The sequence below is a fragment of the Scaptodrosophila lebanonensis genome, unplaced genomic scaffold (assembly GCF_003285725.1).
Source record: "Scaptodrosophila lebanonensis strain 11010-0011.00,11010-0021.00 unplaced genomic scaffold, SlebRS2 tig00000024-arrow-pilon, whole genome shotgun sequence".
NCBI classification, from domain to species: domain Eukaryota; kingdom Metazoa; phylum Arthropoda; class Insecta; order Diptera; family Drosophilidae; genus Scaptodrosophila; species Scaptodrosophila lebanonensis.
In genome coordinates, this window is record NW_022060538.1 from 9,105,328 (window position 1) to 9,122,536 (window position 17,209).

Here is a 17,209-nt window from a genome sequence, read left to right on the forward strand (position 1 = left end):
TTGCCAACGGAAACGGCAATTGAATTGAAATAAAAAAGCATTATTGTGCACTATGCAAAAGACAGAGTAACACAGTCCCGGACTGAAGCCCTTTCTTGTCGCCTCAGCATGCAAATGAGGCGCCAGTTTAAACTCTCAGTCTTCGCTATGTCTGGGACATTCGTCGTCTGTGCAATCATTGCCGTTTGTCGCCGACTTTCGCATTTAATTCTATTGGTTTATTCTGCCAAATCATACAAAAACTAATGTATTCATATTAATCAGATATGCAAATTCGACCCAAATTCACTGATTTTATTCTTTCTCTTCCCCTCTCCATTCTACCAAAAGACAGAGTCACAAAACGGCAATAAACGCTTTGACCGGGTCAGTTAGCCGTTGCTAACTTCCTGTGCCTGCGCCGTCATTTCGTTTCACACAGTTGTTTAGGACTTGTAAAATGTGTTGCTTTTTTAAACCTCAAAAAAAACCCCTACAATTTTCGAAATTATGTAAATCGGCGTGATTTGCACAGTTGGTTTTATTTGTTTTTTTTTCATTCTGCAAATACGGCAAAGGATTTTGTTTTAAGGCAGTATAAATTTGCGGATTTCGGTTTGTGTCTGGATTGCCTAAAACCATTATGTATATGAATATGTGTATAAAACTTAATTGAAAAGTTCAAAGCAAACGTTTTACAAATTTGACTTTACAACAATACTTTTCCGTTTTGAGCGCCAAAAGGTATGCTAATTTCTGTTGCAAATGCCCCTACAAACCCATCCTAACGCAACACCCATACTCATACACAAAAGAACGCATTTGGGTCACTCAGCATCTACGTCACATATTTCCATTCCTATGACCTTTGGGTCTTAAGTTCAAAAGTCGCTTGGCCATTTTCTAGTACTTTTTTCGTTGTTGGTCGCGTTCGAGCGCCATTTGACATATGTATATATATACCATTCGTTCAGACATATATATTAGAGACCTGCATGAGTGGAGTGCAATGCTTAGAACAACTGTAAATTGATTTAGGTTTTTCAAAGTTGTGGGCTCCTTGTCTGTTATCTAGAAATCATTTATTGATCGATTTTTTCACTTCTAGAAAATTATTCCAAAATCTAAAATCAAACAAAACAAAATATAATAGAAAAATTATCTGATTAAATTGAATATATCTTCAGCACTTGGTTTCAATTTTAATATCTTAATAAAGTAAGCAAAAAATGAATAAGTCTTTATTATTATTAAACCTTATAGAAAGTAGCCCAGAAAATAGCTGTGCCCTAAATATTGCGTATTTTAATTATTTCATTCAAAAGCTTTTGCATATTAACTGAAATGCTTAAGCATTTACTTAAAACGGCAGGTATTAGGGAATCATTTATTTCAATTACATTCATATTATTTTCTTTAATTTTTAATTAATTTAGACATTCATTTATTTATCAGAAATATGTATCATATGTTTACTTTTTTCATTTATTTTCTATTAACAAGCAACTGCTAACAAAGTCGAATACATATTACATAATTTAAAGCTGCTCCACCCACGCGACGCTCTACTATGTTGCTGTGTACTAGGTTTGCGTGTAAATCCGGCTTACCATTACGTTCGCTGCTGCGAATGCTACGTGCCTATTGCATATGTTTTTTTGACTACCAGCAACGTGACCAACGAAACTTCAATTTTCAAACGTTTATGCTAGTTCCAGAAACCCAAATATAATCAGTGCGACAATGGGGACAGGAATGGCGACGTGTTACATTCGATTGATTCTCACAACGCTTATCTGGCTGTCTGCTTTTAAATATGAGCCACTCACAATTCTTTCACTGCCTTTTATCTGCGACAGCTGGTGATTTCAACTTTAGCATGTTTTGAACTTTGAAAAGCCACACCAACAAATCAAATGAGGTAATCCGAGACAAAGCCTAAGGTCAGCTTTGAACTTGTCAGTGGGGCGGAAGAAGCCTCAACTTACCAATTTGTTTGGCTCACTCTTTTTCTATTGTTCCCATTTGTATTGAAATTTCAAAGCGAACAAATCAATGATGAGGAAAGCTTAAAGTCACGCCTCGAATATACTCGTACATAACTGAAAAGTTGGCAATGACAAATGAACTTTTCTTGGAAATTTGTCATCTTTAATGAATACTAGCAGCAGCCACAGCAGATTTCACCCAAATGAAACTAATTAGGGCTTGCAAAGCCTTTACTATGAGCTTTTCAAACTTGTTTAAGTCTGCGAGTTTGAATAGAAAATGAAGCACATTTTTTATTTATATGCTCTTGCAAGCTCTTACTAGCAAGTAAGAAAATTGTGCGCTTTACAAATTGTTGGCATACTTTAGTGTAAATTAAATGGATGATGACCATTGAATAATTCAAATTAATGTTGTCAGTTTTAGCAACTCATTACAGTGTTTGATGTTGAACCTAACCATGTACATATTTCAGCTGAAAAAAAAACTAATTTAGGCAAATGTATGATAAGAATTCAATAAAATGTTGAACAGAAAAATATTTGCGAAATGCAATATGCAACCACAAATAGGAACATCCATAAATTGTAAAATGTTGTACAACAATTGATTTTACGAAGCTTTGTTGTGGAGAAGAAAATAATCTCAGAAGATACTATGTTTAATTAAAAACGAATTTGTTTATTTTACTTGGTTGATATTTATTTTTAGTTCGTTGTAGTAAGACTGAATTGAAATCAACTTGATCAAACATTTATCATTTCGACCAATTTGCGAACGTAATATTAAAGAATTGGGCAGAATTTCATTTAAAACGAATCCTAAAATAATATTATCTAAATTCAAGAAACATATAAAATTATGTAAGAACAAACTATGAACGAATTTTTAATAATATGAGATGCCAGTTTAGATCTCAGTCTTAAATAAACCATGACATTTATAACTATAATATATGTTATACTTTATAGTTTCTAAAGCGTGCAAATCAAAGCAACTCGAACTGATTAGACATTGTTTTACTCAATCGGCATATATGTATGTATTTAATTGAGTTCCACTTCGCTCTTTCTGGCGCGACCAACTTCATACTATTTCTATATTTATTCATTGTATAATGTTCAACACGCTAGCACATGATTGTTTTTTTATTTCAATAATTTCATTTATTTACTTTCAATGACTCAATAACTAACCCCCTTGAATGTTATTAAACCCCAATATTTTATGCCTGTCCTTATCTACATACATGCAAATCGTACATGTGTACATATATTCTTTAACAACAATTATATTAGTAGCGTAACAACTCCGGCATTTTCTTATCAGGCAAACTACATATTTCAACGTCTAACATGTGGCACGATTAGTGATAAAATGGGGAAATAGGGAATGAAAAAAAAACAACAAAAAACAGAACCAAAAGTATAAAAAAAACTTTTTCAGCTGTGTTTCACAGAAAATTTGTGATGAATTCTTGTTTAATCAAACATTTAAAACTTTTTAATAAGTTGAAAATAAAATTGCAGGCGAAAACATTTAAGGGGAAGCCATAGTGACCGTAAAGTTGAAGTGCAGCGCTATATACAGAAATAGTATATAACTAGGTTTGTAGCTAGGGCGGGGGCATTTGTGGCAACCGTTGGCTTGCCGTGTTTACAAAACTAAACTTTGCTCTGTGCTAAAGTTTTCGGTAACGACAAAGTTTTCTTCATTTTTCGTCTTTTTGGTCCCGCAAGTAAGCGAAAAATAAATAAAGTACATACACATATATATAATACACCACGAGGTCCACGGTCCACGCTCCACGCTCTAAGCTCATATTTCAAGTAGCGGCATTTGCGGAATTGTTTTGCTAAACAAGCGATGTGTCTGGCAGCGAAAAAAAAACGCTCCAATATTAATGCTGGTCAGCAGCTAGTTTTAGCCCTTTATATTCCTTTTGCTGATTTTGTGGTACACCGGCAAAACAATATGTACAAGAAAACAGGCTTTTCGCAAATTCATGTTCAGAATTCAGAGATTACGAAAATCTTAATCTGATCATTCCTTTAGAATTTTTCATTATACATAAATTTTAGAGGTTTTCAGTATGGGAAATAGGTTTGTGATTCGAGAAAGTATTATGGATAGGTAGAAGCATGAGAAGATTGTGCTGTCAATAGATCTATCTGTCCTTCCAAATAGAGGCATATCTCATATCATGATCATATTTATCAAGAACCTAGACACTAACAAATCTAAGAACCTTGCTTCTTTAAGTTGTGAACCTTTTCATAAATATAAAGCACAGGCGCATATTTTTGTATGTAAATCTATATGTCCCAACTCTATTCTCTATATTCTGAGCAAGGTTATAACTAAAAGAACTACTAAACAAATTTTGTTCATTGAAGAATGAAAAAAAACATAAATAAAGTACTAATTAATTAGAGATGCAAAATCTAGGAAACCGATAATAATGAAGGCATTTTAATAAAAGAGAGAAAAGCCAAACAAAGCCAATTGAACCGACCTTTGTTAGACCGATAAATAGTAAAGAAAATATATAAATTATATTTAAATATTTTCAAAATATTCTGATCAACAAACATTAAAAAGTATCCACACTATATATTTAATAAACTGATAAAAAATCACAAACCGTAAGGACCATTTAATTGCCTGACATAGACAATAAATTGGAGTTAATGTAAAATATTAATGATATACTAATATATATCAGTTATACTATACTATGAGTTTAAGGGAAAATTCACGTTCAGTTTCTAATTGCCCCAGATACCCATTAAGATGATATTATTTATAGTAATACAAAAACTTTGACTGCTTGACTGTTGCCATTTTTTGTTTCAGTGTAGCATTGCGTGCTGTGCCAATTTTCAGCTGTCTGCTGCACCACCGCTCAGAAGAAACAACAGTAGCAACAACAGCAACAACAATGTCTTAAGATGACCACTAAAAATGGCCATGACAAGCAGCACAAATGTTGAATTTCACAAAACTAAAAACAAAAACCGGTAAAGAAAAAAAGCAAAGAAAGCGCATATACATAAATAACTGCAAATAATGAAACCTTTTTGCAATTTCTGCTGCAGCTTTCTTTAAATGTGAATAAACTTTTGAAACACGTTAACATGTTGCAAGTTGATGGGAGGTCAAAAAAAAAAAATGTTGCAATAGTTTCATTTTTTTCTTGCACTTAAATGATAAAAAAAGAGCGACGAGTTGTAGAAGATGGCTTGTAAATATGCTTGTACGTTTGTATGTGTGCGTGTGCACAATGCTTACCTGTTCATTGTGTGGCGTGCTTAAAATTGCAGCACAGACAACTTTAATGCGAAAATGTCTACAACAGCAACAAACTGCAAACGTATAACAAAAAGTTAAGAGGCGAATAACAGAGAAAAAAAAAATAACAACATTTAGCGTAAAGTTTGTGAGAGCAACAGAGACAAAGCTTGTGGCTCGATGCGGGGTAATTATGTTGCAAATTGTTGCTGCCGCTGCCCCGACTCTGGATCTGCCTCTGCTAGAAGTGGTGTTAGCGAAGCATAGTGGCAGAGGCAGGCAAGTGCAACGTTGCTTTTGACAGACACGTGAGTAAATTAGTTGCAGCAGCTTATTTTTTCTTATAACGCGCACAAAGCAACAAAAAAGCAAAAGTTTACTTTCCCTTTGCTTTGCTGATGCAGCTGTTGTTGTAGTTGTTGCTGCTGCGCGTGCGAATAATAACGGCATTTGGACGTGCAATCAGCTTTTGTTGCTATTCCTGTCAGCGTACCAGTTGCAAATTGCAATTTTAAACAAGTGTAATATTTAATTAGGTGTGCAGCAAAATTTTCATGCCCTTCGTTCGACGTAATGCTTTTGTTTTATTTTTTATTTATGGCAGTTATTGTACTTTTTAACCGAAAGCAACGCGTTTATAAGCAGTAGCAGCAGCAGCAGCAACAACAACAATAACAACTCACAGTAGAGCTACAAGTGCTCTCTCTTAGCGCGCGCTCTCTCCTTCTCTCCCACACACACACGCACTGCACTTTGGCATTTTCGTGTTTGTTGTTGCTGCGCACGCTCACCTGGCTGCTCACAGGTACAAAAACTCACGCTCTCTTGCTCGCATACATGCGCAGCCGCAAACAGGTAGTTGAAGACGACGAACTAACACACACACACCAACACAATATGGTATTGTTACCAAGAAACGAAGCGCGTTTTATTGACTTTTTTAAGACGATGTTAACATTTCATACAAGTTGGCGAATATTTGCTAATAGTTTTCCTTCTTTTATTTATTTATTATATTCATTTCAATGCAGAACACCCACACACAAAGCACATATAATTTGTTGGGCAATTTAGCTTAACTGCCTCAATTGGCTTGGTTTTCCTATAGGCTGCAAACGAACGCCGACGCGATTTGTTTTTTCTTTCTTGAGGGCCACTTCGCGCTACGCGCTGCTCTTTCAGCAAAAGTCGATCGTCAACTGAAACCGAAGTTGTTTTTGCAGCACTGAGCAAGTCAATGAGCGACTGCTGTCGCTTGCTTTAACGTACGAGTCTGTACATACGTTACTGGTTAAACGTAACGTAACGTAACGTTAAAGACGTTTCAACCACACCAACGATCTTCATTGTAGTTGTTAATGCTGATAGTAATGGTCGACGGCGACTTCACAGTTAGACGCGCATGCACTCTCTCAATAGCAGCGGCGCACACTTACAGTGGGAAAAATAACAGTAAAAGTATGCATAGAAAGAATCTTATTCGTTGCTTTGAAATAAAGCCTGGCAATATTTAAAATTCGTCTTCAAACAACCAAAGAAAGTCGCTAATTTAAACATCGCGCAACTAATTCCATATAATAGAAAACATAATGAACATTTTCCCTTTAGAAAAACATTTAACCAACAGTGTGAAAATTAAATGTTCAAAATTGCAATTTCTCTAATTTTAAACGGGGACAGAACGAAGACCTGATAGTATTTCTAACATTATTCAAAGGAGAAAATAATTATTATTCTATTAGTTTAGTTTTAATTTATTATATTCTAAAGCCTCACTTCAAACTTGTCTTTCAATTTACTTCAGTATTCAATTACGAGTACGTTTTTGACAAAGATACTCATCTGCTGATTTTGATTAACCCTTAGGTACACAGAATTTGTAACCACTGTGCGTCGTGTCGGTGACAGTTTGCAGAAGCATAAAAAGCGCGATAAACACTGGCATTGAACGCTTCATTTCAGTTTATTTTCTCTAGCTCGGATATCAAGCGCTTTCTTGGTTGCCGCACCAAGTTCAGCTTGTGCGAGTAGATCCCCAGGCATGGACAAAACGTTTTTCCGCGGAAGTTGGCTTTGGAGATAAGCAATAAGCAACATATCGCGCTAATGCTGATGCAGCAGCCAATCTCTTGTCGCCGGCAACGCCACTTGAATTCAAATCAGGGCCGTGCCCAGCACCCAAAACTACTAATCCAGTTAATGCAGAGCGTCGGGACAAGCGCCCAGAGTGCACCATTGAATTTCAATCAGGCTGCACAGTGACTTGCAAAATAAATAAGCCACTGATTAAGTCGCTGCGTGTCGTTTATTCCATTTATTTATTAGTCGCCGGCTGTCACTAGTCACAGTTTTGCTTCTGAACAGAACTCATTCACTCACATCATACACCCGGCGAAAATACAACAAGCTAAGTCAATTACGGAATATCGTAAGGGTAAGATACAAAATTTGTCCTTTTATTTTTCATAAGGAACAATTTTTATAAAACCCTTTTCTTTAAACATTTGTCATTATGTATTCCATCTATCATGTAAACGTTACATCATAATATGAGTTTAAGTGTGGAAAATATATTAGGTTTCCACATTATAAGCATTGGGGCTTGGAACACTCTCCAGGTAATTTAAATTTACGATTAGTGATCAATGATAACTGATTTAACCTAATGAACACAGTAAAGGAGAAATCGCATTAAAAGTGTGATTACTTCTATTTTATGAGATTTTACAAAAACAACAATATTTTGGTCAATCAAAAATCATAACCGTATAGCAATCGAAATTCACAAATCGATATTGACTAGTGAATTCCAATCAAATCAAACTTATTAATTTATTTTCAACGATTTGAATAAAATATATATTGTTATGCCTTACCCAAACATAACAAACATAAATTTCCTGATTTCATTTGTTCTTGTTCCCAACTTTTTTCTGGTGAATGGCAGAGTGTTGACGACTTTAATCACCAAATTTATTAGCCATAATACTAAGATTTCCTGGTTAATGACAAACTTTTCATATGGAAAATAATAAAAAAAAGAACTACAACAAAAAAAAATATGAAATATATTAAACTGAAGGAAAGCATATTTACCATTTTAAAATTAAAATGAAGGAAAATGTTTGGAGAGGTGGAAATAAAGAAGGCGCATCATGGCATTATTTTTCTTGCAGTGTTTGCAATATGGCGTGACACGAGGGCACGCACGCGTCGCTTGTGCCCTTTATTTTGTGCATTGTATGTAACTAAATAGGCAATAGGTTGGTCGCCCACTTGCCCCAACACATTGCCACTTGCACTCACCATTAATAATTCTGGTCAGTTTATTGCGTCGCGTCGACGATGGACTCAGCAGGCTCTCGCGTCGACTGTTGCCCGCACTGCTGCTGCCCGTGCCACAGGCCTGTAGTCCCGCGCCCGCTGCCGCACCAACGCCCATGCCCGCCTGCCCCACTGTCGCCATATCGCCATAATTGACATTCAGCTGAGCCGATGTGGTGCTGCAATTCGAGTAGAGGCTGCTCGCTGAAGGCCTTTTGCTGAAGGGGGCCACCGAGCGGGGGATGTCTAGAGAGGGTCGGGGCGAGTCGCTGAACACAATCTCGGCAAAGGAATCAATGCTGGCCGACCGTTGCAGGGCGCTACTGTCCTTGCGTCTGCAATGTAAGTAGAAACAAAGTCAAAGATATTTTATGCACGATATATTGTATAAAGTTTTGCCAGACCCGGGCGATAATTTCATGCTTGGCCAACTCGCTCAAACAAAAACGCGATTGTAAAAGCTGTGCAACTAACTCTGTGGAGTGGCAGATTGGCGGAGAGGGAAAAAAATGATGTCCAAGTAATTATTATATGGCGCTGTTGAACATTTTAATGAGCCACCACCCGGCGGTGCCAGTGACAGCAACAGCAAAAGCAACTCGTTGCGGTCAGTGGCCGTCCCACTTACCATATCTAATACTGGCTCATTCGCATTCGCCTTTTTTTATGGGCCGCAAAAGAGAAAGCATTCGGGGCAGTGAGCGCTAATGCGCTCCACAGACTATTAACGATAGAAATTGTCATTGTGGTCGGTCACTCATAGATGTACATACAATGTACAAGTAAGTAGGGAGTTTATACTCCAGCACTTCAACTCGGACAGACTGAAGATCTAGGGCATGACCTTAGCTTGGTGACTTGCATGTTGAGGCAGATGTCCGCTTGGTTAATGCATGGCTTAATTAAACCAAGGAAACGGGTATTGATTTGATATTTTGCTAATTTGTTGTTTGTATATCAATTGTATTATAAAACAGGTATAATACAAAATGCATGTTTAAAGTTTTTTGGTATTTAATCTACCTACAATCTTCTAATCACAACATAAAATAAAATTAAGTGATAAAAAAATTGTTTACATATAGGGAAATCTTTTGTGTGATACATGAGTTTGTAACAAAGTGAAGGATGAACAAGTTCTGATCAATAAGTACCCTTCATTAAAATAGAGACGTATTTTTTGACTAACTTTTAATTTTTTCAAACTTTGGCTTCGTTTAGGTTTATATACGTTGGTGCCATTTGCTTAACCCCTCAGAATAGCTAGCCGAACTGGCAATCAAATTTTCCGCCACTGGGTTAGAGATTTTCCTTTTCTTTTTTGCTACTTACTTCAGCTTTTAAGTAGAAATAAGTTTTCTCTTCTACTTACTCTTTTTTTAGTTTGTTAAGTCTATAGTATGACTATATTTGGCTGTGAATCGGGGCATAGCTGGCCAACTGGCTAACAAAATTCCTCTAATGTTTCGGAAGCGGTAAAAAAAGTGAAGTGCCACCATTTTTCCTTGTTTTTGGGATTTTCATCCCCATCGCCCCACGCCAACAGACATTATTGTTTTGAGGCTTTCTTTTCTTTTAAGTTGAAATTATAACGTTATATTATTATATATATTTATTGTAATATATTATATTATAATATATGTGTACAATAGTGTCGATTATTGTTTGTTAATTAAAAAAAAAAAAAAAAGAGAATTTTCGAACTCTCCTCGGCGATATTTTCAAGTCAGAGAGCAGAAGCAAAAAGCAATATTTGTCAGAACGGGCGATCAAGGCGGATGCGAAAGCAATTCATAGCTCAAATAAAACTTAAATAGTAAAAAGAGAGCTAAATAGAGTGGTAAACGAACAAGTAGATGGACTTGATCGATTTAGCTCTCCATGCTGCTCTCCATGTGTACCCATAGCATTGGATCTGCCACGCCTCATTCTGCTATTCCCTTTATACTATATCCTCTTTCATAGAAATAAGTTTTATTCGTAGAACTAAGTGTAGTTTTTGTCTTTTTCTGAATTCAATTGAAATGACCTCATTCCTTCCATTCTATATCAATGAGAATTTAAAAAATAATTGAAATAAATAAAAAATGTAAGCACTTGTTGGAATTTAATTGATTTGGTATTATTTATATAAATCAATAAAAAACTCTTTTACATAGATTGACTGATTTTCAATAAGTAACAGTGGAAATTTTAGAAACAGCAAAAAACAAATTTTTGTATTAAAATTTAAATTTTTAGGTATTTTTATATAAAAAAAAACACTTAACATTTTAAGACAACTTCAACCTAATTTTTTAAATTCTAAAAACAATGTTGCTTTACTCTAATAATACAAGTAAGAAGATTTCACAATTCATTTAATTTCTTCTGCTACAATTGTCATTTAATTGCAAAGCTTCAGTTTGTGCTCAATGTATATCCAGCATATATAGTAAGGTCGCATCTACCAACATGTCGTATGAGCAACATTATAAACCGCACGCAGTTCTGGGAATAGCGTGCTGAATAATAAAGTAGCAAAAAAGTGAAATCAAAGTCATAGTAAGTATATAATATACGTGTATACCAGTACATGTGTGTATACTTGTATGTAGGTGTGTGTAAGTTAATTTTGTGAATTCCAAACCATAACTAACCCGCTTGACGTACATGCGCTGTTGTTTTCGAAAGGCAGAGAGCAGAAGAAAGAAGGATATGACGATAGTGGCATGGTTAGCCCACACAGACAAGACAATTAAGTCAGTTCTCAATTTAACACATTCATAATTTGCCAACAGCTAAATACGTTTAATCAACGTTAATTCAATCAAATTACAACGCTTTTAACCAACCAAACGAAGTCTCCTCTCCGCTACTACTACAGTACCACAACAGCCGTTCAATGCCTTAATGAAAAAGTTGGTGGAGTCTTCTTCATCATCATCATCATCGTTGCCGTCATCGTTCTTGCTACTTGGTTGACGTTCTTTGGAAGCCTTGAATGCTACAGCAAGCATTGCTTCTATCCTAACTCATGGATGGGAGACAAGTGTAGCATGTAGTTGTCAATTTGATAGTGTCTGTGTGTGTGTGTGGGAGTGTGCGTGAGCGCGTTGGTGTTTTTGGATGGTTGTGTGTTTCTAAATTGAGAGGCAAAAGGGTACCGCGCGAATGAAACATAACATGGAAGCTGAAAACAGCAACAGCAGCTTGCCAAAGTCAATAATAATGATTGTTATTAACTTATGCATGCATGTGTCTGGGTGTCTGTGTGTGTGCGTTTGTTTGTACGTTAGAAAGCACTTTAACTAACTGGTAGCAATAAACCTGCAACAACAACAGTTACAACGAAAACAACTCACACAACTCACACTTGGCCGCAAACAAACTACAAGTACTCGTAGAATGCGGCTGCCTTTAGTGTTTGCCAACTGCCAGACAGCAAGGTTTGCTTCATTTGGCTGACAAGAAGAACCAGCAAAGTGTCATACAAACAGAATCGGAGCATACACACATAGTTAAAGGGTGTCCCAAAAATTTTGGCAACAAAAAATATATACAAGAGGTTCATGGATGATGATTGAGGATTTTTTTTAAATTGTTCACCTAATGCTGTTCGAATGAACATTTCGCCATTTATGTATGCTTAAAAGTATTAATTTAATAGCTACAGTTTCGTATATCAATTTAATTTGTTACTACGAATTTTACTTAAGTATTTTTCCCTCAGCATTAAAAGCTTCAGAAAAGCTACAACATTCTTAAAGGGAACACTATTGTACAGATTAGTATGAACAGTTTTAAGGTATTATTTTGAAATCATTTGCATACGTGCAAAAGGCCATTCGTAGAAGCCATATGAATTGTGGTTGCAACAAATTGCTTATTTGAAGTGGCACGTTTTACTAGACATATTTTAAAGTTCAACCACAAAAATGCGTTCATATGTTGTGACCTTTTTTAATTATGTAACTTTAATAGCTGTCATATGCATTTTTCATCAATTTTGCTTGTCATATGTGCCCTTTTTTTTGATTAGTTGTTTTATTTATAATTACAGCTATTGTTTAAAAATATATCGCTTTAAAAATTAAACAAAAAGAAGCCACATATGGAAAACAAAATTGATTAAAAACTCATATGAAAGCTATTTAAATTACAAGTAATTAAACAACTTTACAAAATATGAAAACCTTTTTGTGGTTGACCAATTATTTGAAAACAAGAAAGGAATGCTAAAGTCGAGCAGGCTCAACTCTTAAATACCCTTTACCACCCCATAAAAAGTAATTTAATTAATTAATTAATTAAATTAAATTAATTAACTAAATTAATTTAATTAATTAACTAAATATTAACTAATTAAATATAAAATATTCCATGCATGCATACATACATTTACATTTACATCAGAATCGTGCCTTATGCGTGTTTGTGTACTTGTACATATGTATGTATGTGTGCATTGGGCCTGGTTATATGGCTATAACTTTCTTTTCGATCATTTTATCATAATGAAACTTGGTATACGGATATATAATTACTAACCTAATGTGACTACCAAATTTTAGCTCAAAATTCCAAGAATTACGGGAATTAGTTATAGAAAATCAGTAATAGGGGGGGAGTGGGGGGGCGGATCAGAAAAAATTAACAAACTCGTCCTTTCTCGGTCTCAGGAGAATCTGTATACCAAGTTTGGTTATTCTAGCTCTTATACTTTCGGAGATCCTTGCGTTCATACAGACAGACAGACAGACGGACAGACAGACGGACATGGCTATATCGACTCGGCTTGTCATGCTGATCAAGAATATATATACTTTGTGGGGTCTACCAAGCCTCCTTCTGTGTGTTCCATGTGCACTCGCACAAAACTAATATACCCTTGTACCCTTTGGGTACAGGGTATAACAATGAAATACTGGCTGCTGCTGTTTCTTTAGTTTTGTATGAATACTTATAATTGCAAAAGGGCACAAAAAATCGAAAAAACCGAAATAATTAATGTATAACTATAAATTTACATCTTTTATAAACGCATTTCAGAAAATTAAGAAACATATGGAATTAAAACTGACTGAAGATGATCACGAGCAGAAACGTAGATTTTTGATGCAGAGTAGACCCCACAAAGTATATATATTCTTGATCAGCGTGACGAGACGAGTCGATCTAGCCCTGTCTGCCTGTCTGTCCATCTGTTCGTCCGTATGAACACCAGGATCTAAGGGACTATAAGAATTAGAGAGAAATTTTGCACAAAAATTATGTGTGTACGCTATACAAGTTTGTTTTATTTTTTTTTTTTGATTACCACCCCCACCCCCCCTCCCCCCCCTCTACTTGGCTCCTATGGGGGCTTTCCCGATTTTCCATTCGTATAATCGCCTATATCTTGGAGACTATAAGAACTAGGAATACCAAATTTTAGTTCAAAATTCCTTTTACGAATACGCAGAAAATGTGTTTTGGAATTTCCCTCTACCCCGCAAATCGTGATTTTCTCTAACTCCCGTAATTCTTGGCAAGTACCTCCAGTGGATGATTATATGTCCGTATGCCAAGTTTCATTATGATAGACCGATTTAACAAGAAGTTATAGCCATAAATATATTTGCTGCCCCAGCGCTGCCCGCAGCTGTTGTTAATGCTAGTGCTTTGGTTGACTGCAAACATGTTTACACATACACGAATAGACGCGCATAGACATTCATACACATAGACGCAATTGCTATGTAACTGTGAAATTATACACCCTTTACGTGAGTACGAATACCAAGAGAGGTAAAATCGAACATTTTTTTTTTAAATTTAATTAATTAATCTTGATTTTTCTAATTTCTATAATTATTGTAAACATATGTACAGAATATTTCAAAGTCGGGACACCCGACTTTAGCACCGCAACAGAGTTTTCTATTGAAATGAAATACTATTTTTGGAACACCTTTTATATCATTTCTTGTACATCTGTCTGACCGTCTATCTACCTGTCTTGCCGCCTTCCTGCGGTCCTGTGGTCCTGCCATGCAGCACATGTATCTTTCGCACTGTCATTTGCACTTTAAAGCGCGCATTACATAAAATTCCATTTCCAACTGACAATTCAAACCAATTTCTTGGGACTGCACGCACACGCTTAAACTGACAAAAACAACATGCCAACAATAAAAACTTGGACTGTATTTGTGTGCATAACACATTCACACACACCCACACACACACCCACACACACACACACACAAGACGTTTTTGGGCATATGAGCATTCAACATGCGGATGACTTTGCTCTGTTATTGTGCACATTTGTGTGAAATTCTTTGGAAATGTTTTAAACACCTCGCTACCTTATTCGACAGCACCTCCCCTACGCCCCCTTCTCGTACAAGCGCTCTAACAAATTTTAAGGCGATTGTGGGCTACTGTCAACTTAATGTGACAAATTCTTGCACAAATAATGAGGCTGGTTTGGCAGCTTGGGGATAAATAATATGAATAATGCATGACGTTGTTTAATAACTCGGAAAAATTAAGCATAAATATGTGTAACTGGAAGTTTATGTGTCCTTTTGGAGCACAACGTAAAACGTAAAGAATGTTTTTAAGCATGTTAAAGCTGTTAATGTTCTAAATCTTTTCAAATATTTAAGGTGCTGTTAAAATTAAGAAAATATAAACTGTAGAATTTTAAGTGATATGAGAAAACTGTAAGTTACTTAAACAAATTAACAAACAAGTTAAATTGCAATTAACTGAAAGTCAGAGCTAAAATGTTATGGACCCAAATACAAAGTTCATTTCAAGTTAATAAAATCGCATTTCACCCAGCCTGCAAAATCTGCTTGGTGAAAACAACTTAACCTTCCTGAATTGTCACTAAGTACTCTTGGTATTGGGGTTCATTTCATGTGAATTCGAAAGTATTAAAGGGAAAATGTTGACGTTTTTACGAGATAAAGAAGAAAGATTCCATAAAGTCAACAAGCAGAGGCAAATTAGAAAATATGTCAATTAACATTTTTTAAAAGTTCTTGAATTACACTTCACTTCTACCAAATAAATAACGCTCATAACTTATACTTGGCTCTGAAAAGGTACAAGAGCAGCCGTTTGATTAAATGCAGTTCTATTTAATCAAACAAGCAAAAAAATTATTTACAAACGAACTCTAACAAAGTTAAGTTTAAAAGACTTAACAGAATAAATATAATCGAAGCAGGATTAATTTCTCAACACCAGCATTTTTCTACGTTTTTAAAACAAAACATCGGTTAATTCATGGCTCTATTTTTTTTACCTTAGTCCTTCACCACTGCTTTAGTATGTGTTGTTGAAAGTAATAAAGGAAGCGATTACGATTTTTATATAAATTGTAGCTCGAAGATCATAGCTTGTATCTTAATTTTTATTTTTTGTCATTTACTAATTGGATGATGCCGACTCAGAAAGACCCACGAAACTTGCCCTCATTAAAAAGAAAAATGTAATTTATCAACGTTTAAAAGATTAGCAAGCTATCAGTGTCATCAGTGAATCAATTGTTTATCAATTTATATTCTTAAAAATTTAACATTGCAAAAAGCCAAGCTGCAGATGTCAAGGCTATATGAAAATCATTATCAGAAAGAACATTAACAAATTGAAGGACTAAGAAAACTTACATAACGCCATAAAAGCTTTGGCGAAAGAAATAGCTGAGCAAGTGCAATATTCCGGAGTTTCAGCATCGGACGGACGGGTAGAGAAATGAAGCAGACATAATATTGCATGCAAGCATCACTTTTGCGGATGTAAACCAATTCAAAGAAAAGCTTCCATAAATGCTGCGTCAGAATAGAAACCCAAAAAATAACACGCACATTTCCCGTAGCCGGATAATGTCACTAGAACCACGGAAGATTTCGCCATATTTACAAATACGGCATTGCACAGAAAATAGTAATCCTTAAAGAAAATATGTTTTAAAAATTAAATAAAATATGGAAAGGAATGAAAATGCAAAATATTTGCCGAAACAAGTAGAAGGATAGTCATTCTTATTAGCTTCTATTACCGACAAAACAACAACGACCAATCTTTCAAACCATTCCTAGCCCTATACCCAAATAGTATATTAAGTGTGTGCAAAGAAAGTTATAGGGAGCAGAAAACGTCTTTATTCTTAATTAGACTTGTCCGTCTGTTGTCTGTCTGGATGCACGTCTGGATTTCGGAAACGGCTAATCCCACATTGACTCTTTATTCAGATTTAACCCTCTTCCCTGCCACACTACTTTTCTTTCAAATTTCATCCAAATCGGACAATACTAGTAAAACTTATTTGCAAAACAATTTCTCTTCATTACCACGTCCAAAAACTGGCTTCTGCAATGGGCGGAATTTTATTTGGGGACAGGGTATTTCAGAGAGTATTCCCCTCCTCGCTACAAGCCTTTCTCTATTTCAGTTTATTCCGAAAGTTTGAATATACTTTATGCTAATAGAAATCATTGTAGCGTGCCTTTTTCATCTACGAAATTAGACATAATGCGGATATTAGGGTTTCTGTCGTTTCTTTTTATTAATATAATAATTTCCAGCCAGCTCCACACATGCCTCTGAAATTGGCAAAAAGCGAGAGCCATATTTTACAAACTGTACT

The 17,209-nt window shown here is 35.5% G+C and overlaps 1 protein-coding gene across 1 annotated transcript in view; it reads right to left on the bottom strand.

The window, feature by feature from the left end:
- LOC115620217 overlaps positions 1-17,209 on the bottom strand; it is a 57,605-nt gene that overhangs the window by 19,983 nt on the left and 20,413 nt on the right. The window contains exon 6 of the mRNA XM_030513356.1: positions 8,566-8,918. Coding sequence (XP_030369216.1) covers positions 8,566-8,918 — 353 coding nt within the window. The remainder of the gene's footprint in view (positions 1-8,565; positions 8,919-17,209) is intronic.